Source organism: Asparagus officinalis, chromosome 9 (assembly GCF_001876935.1).
Source record: "Asparagus officinalis chromosome 9, Aspof.V1, whole genome shotgun sequence".
Taxonomy (NCBI): domain Eukaryota; kingdom Viridiplantae; phylum Streptophyta; class Magnoliopsida; order Asparagales; family Asparagaceae; genus Asparagus; species Asparagus officinalis.
Genome location: NC_033802.1, coordinates 770,532 through 774,657, shown reverse-complemented (window position 1 = coordinate 774,657; position 4,126 = coordinate 770,532). Strand labels below are relative to the sequence as shown.

The following is a 4,126-nucleotide window of genomic DNA, read 5'->3' as shown; positions in this document are numbered from 1 at the left end:
TGCTCAAGCTCCAACCGTCGATATTGTAGCTTTACACGTAATGTACGTGATGCCGGCTGAGTTTATTCCGAACCTAATCAAGAATCTGTAATTCAAAATTTGTTAGTATATTTACTCTGTGCCCGATTTCTTGAAGAACATAGAAATCTCAAGCATGCATCGGGGCACATCGCTAATTATGATCGGTGTATGCCTCCACGTTAGTTATGTATATTCATGAACCTGCACAAAAGGAACATGGATGTTTAAGGCGCAATTCCAGAAGAGTGAACTTTTAATATGATTATGAACAGGTTCAACATGTGCCATAGATTACTCAATTGTCAAAGTGGTATGGAAACTTTTTATTTTATTTATTATTTATTATTTATTATTTTTTTTTAGGAGTGGAACTGGAACTTTTTGGAAGCATCAAGAAATTGAAAAGGAGGAAAAGAAAAGCCAACAACAAAAAGAAGCTATGAAGACCACTCAGAGTAACTACAAGACAGGATGAGGTTTGTGATGGCAAAAAGAGAATATAGCATCTTTTACACATTATCTTTCCCTTGGAGAAAGAAAGCATGCATGATGGGGACAGTCGAAAAGGATGGCCCATGGTCTTGCAAACTGACCCATGACCTAATTGCACTTGTGCTAGCATTTAGTAGCCAACTCAATCTAATACTTTCCAATTGTTCTTTCTAAAGCTATCAATAAATTAAGAATCTACACATTAAGTCAAAGAAATGACAGGTACGCGCTCAAATACCTCATTGCCAGTGCTCAAGGTTGATGGATGGATGACACTTGAGTATTACATTGTAGGTTGAAGATGCCTTCGCTCATCGGTTGTTCTCCATCCTCTTCCTACTTCTAGTTCAGGAGTACATCTCTGGTTGTCAAAATAAGAAAAGCGAAGCTACGGCAAAAAAGTACAAGTGCAACCAAGGGACAACCTGCAAGAAAAGTAAAATAGGTATAGTAATGTATTTGCAGTACGATGGAGATGTCTATTTAACGCAAATATCTTCAGTCAATTGATCCGGAGATAAGAATTTGGCTGATCCCTTTGCTTGTAGGAAAATGAAAGGGAAAAAGTCAGTCTTATCCCCTTTCATACAAGTATCGGCGTAATAATCAGAAGGAGAAGGATATAATATTACAAAATTGTTCAAAGTGGACCACTCAGATTCTTTGCAAGCGACGGTAAGAAATTAAGGAGAAGGACAAATGGAAAAAAGAACTGAGAATGAAAGCTACATGCACTTATAACTGAAATATCATAATAAAAAGAGAAAATATGGTAGTAAATGAAACAAAAAGATCAAGTTTTCTTACCAACAAACTAGAAGATGATATCATCATTGGAAGATATCCATGCAATCCGATATTATAGACTGGTGTTCCATCGGGGTAAAACAAGCCATAGTTTCTCTCTGATGCTGGCCCTGGCTTTAAATTCTCATTGAACAATGCAAACACATAGATGTCAATGGGTGTAGATGGCCTCATGGGGGTTCCTTGATTCATTTCTATCCTTTGCAACAAATTGCCATTATATATTGCAGCATTCTCAGGGGTAGCTCCTACCTCATCAGGATCCCCTTTCGATGGCCAACCAGTTTCAGAAATCCTTACATCGATATCTGTATGCCCCATAGCTTGAATCGAAGCATAAACTGAATCGATCATAGCATAAAGCATATTGTCATACTTCAGATTGGTATTTGAGTCAGTGAACCCTGAATTAGGACGGAATAGTACATAATCCAATGAGACTGAGCCAGGGTCAGATTTGTAGGCAAAGTAAGGATAAGCATTTATGAGAAATGGGGTCTTTGTCATGGCATGGAAGCTTAAAAGGGGTTGAATATACTGTGCATAATCTGGGTGAAAAGAGCCAGAAGAAGGAGGGTAGGAGTTCCCTAAGATATCAAGGGAATGTGCAGTGGTAAGATTTACTTGCTTATCCAATCCAAGGGTGACGAGAGCTTGGTACACTGATTTCATAGCAGGGAGCAAGTTGGTTTTCAAAACAGTGTCATTGCCTGAAATGACCTCATTTCCAACAGTGATACAGGTGATCCTGGTGTTGTGAATGTAAGGCTGGACGTGCTGTTGGAGCCAGGCTTGAGCATTTGAGGGATTTGTCATGGATGCAACATACTCATTGCCAATTCCAATAATGAACTCGACGTTGGTGTTGAGAAAGGCAGTAAGGACATTTGGGTCTGCATCGTAGAGCTTCACTCTGTTAATGTTAAGAGATTGGAGAAGATGGACAACTTGGGTAGGTGAAGGAAGGTTATTGGCAATTTGGCCATAGTTGATTCCGACTGTGAGACTGAAAGCTTGGTGGATTTCACCTGTAAACGTAAGGGTACATTATGTCATTTTTGGTCTCAAGTTGTTACAATGGAATTTTCATAACAAAATGCATCGAAAGAAACTTCTATTTTTATCAAGGAAAAACAAGCGGTGCTCAAGGAGCTTCACTTGTTGTAAAAAAATATGACGCTCTTAGAATGAGCAATATAAGTTGATATTAGGCAGTGATGATTGCTTAAGGAAACTAAACTCAGTAAATGAATATATATTTGAGGAAAATCTAGTACAAGGATGACTACTACATCAAGTTATTAGGCAGTGATGATTGCTTACAGGAGGAAAATTTTCAAGGAATTTCAATATATGTTTTTACGAAATTGCTGCCAAAAGCATGACCCGGAATTTTCCATCAGTAAAAGATCAATTCCTCAAATCCTCATAAATTCAAAGAGTGCAAAGATGGTACAATTAGAATTCTCAAACCGCAAGCAACTTAACGGCACTTACCTGTTAATACTTCCTTAAAAATTAGTGGTTAATATTTGTCAACAATATCATTTTGGAAAATAATACAAGCATTTAAAATGTTCAATGCTCGACAAAATTTGATTTCAAAGAAAGGAAATTATATAACATAGTAGCATATGGTTAAAAATTAAAAGCCAATTGACAGTAGGTTGGTCCAAACGCCAGAGATATGTTATGCTGTCTCTACTTTTATTGAATTTAAAATAATAATCATCTTTCGCAATTGATGAATCCAGATAGGGGGATGGTGTTGCCAGAGTGAAATCGTAACCAATGGAATGGTTGCCGGAGCAAGGTCGGCTTAATAGCATTAAGCTATACCACTAAAAACCCAACAATGATTGTATATAATATGTATATATAAGTAGCGAGGACGATCATGATTCACGAATACTGAACCAGATAATCTTAATATAGTTCGCATTGAAAAACTTCGCTAAGCCACAGCAAAAAGGATGGCACAAAGCTGGCAAATTGGAAAAAAGGACCAACTAAAATCAACACAATATTCTCCAAATCTAAATCTTTTTCCTTTTGATATCTAGCCACTGAACTTAAAATAACGCAACGCTTTTACGTAAAATAACGCAACACTAATTCCATCAGAGTACAGAATACAGATCAATGCCGCTGCGGTCTAATCCCTTTCATCCCCAAGAAATTAATTACCTCCTTATCTATTAATTCGCAACTAATTCTGAGCATCGACGATAATATCCGTTCGATCATAAATCGCATTACCTACATTTAATCTGAAAAAAACTAAACCGTCTCCCCTTTAGTACTGTATTGGATTCCAAAAAGACCGGAGAGAAAAGGAGGAGAAGAAAGAACCTTTTTTTCCGCTAAAAAGGGGAACAAAAGAAATCTACAGTACCCATGGAATTCCCTCGCTCCGTCAATGGCAAATCACTCAGAAGAACAAAGCTTTATCCCACATTTTTTAGGGTTAGGAAAATCAATAACGCTCAAATCTGAAACAAAATCAAGATTACAAGAGAAGAGTTTCGTTTTCCAATCGAATTCAATTTCTCTCAAAAACAAACAAATAAATAAAATTTCCCTGCTCCTCACGTTTCTTCTCTATTTTTTTTGTTGCTGCTGCTGCTGCTGCAACTGTTGGCGTGAATTTATACGCAGATTGCTGCGGTCGAGAGCGACGGTGGAATTACAACTTGGTTGAATCAACGAGCGAGTGGCACGTGTACATTCCCTTAACGTCATTGTGTAGATTCACCGCGGTTTCTCTGGATATTAACTAACGATATTTTTTTGGGATTAATTTCAC

The 4,126-nt window shown here is 37.5% G+C and overlaps 1 protein-coding gene across 1 annotated transcript; it reads right to left on the bottom strand.

Moving 5' to 3' along the window:
- On the bottom strand, positions 7 to 3,829 carry LOC109824654 (glucan endo-1,3-beta-glucosidase 14). Its single transcript, XM_020391290.1, has 4 exons — positions 3,716 to 3,829; positions 1,321 to 2,348; positions 752 to 938; positions 7 to 222 (listed from the first exon to the last, which is right to left on the bottom strand). Exons 1-3 carry the CDS (start codon positions 3,717 to 3,719, stop codon positions 882 to 884), a joined length of 1,089 nt encoding a protein of 362 aa, XP_020246879.1. The 5' UTR covers positions 3,720 to 3,829; the 3' UTR covers positions 7 to 222; positions 752 to 881.

Bases quoted from the DNA above. Each gene is read 5' to 3' on its own strand.
- LOC109824654 (XM_020391290.1), bottom strand. The intron at 939-1,320 runs GTAAGAAAACTT...CTTTTCTTGCAG, and splicing joins TATCATCTTCTAGTTTGTTG to GTTGTCCCTTGGTTGCACTT.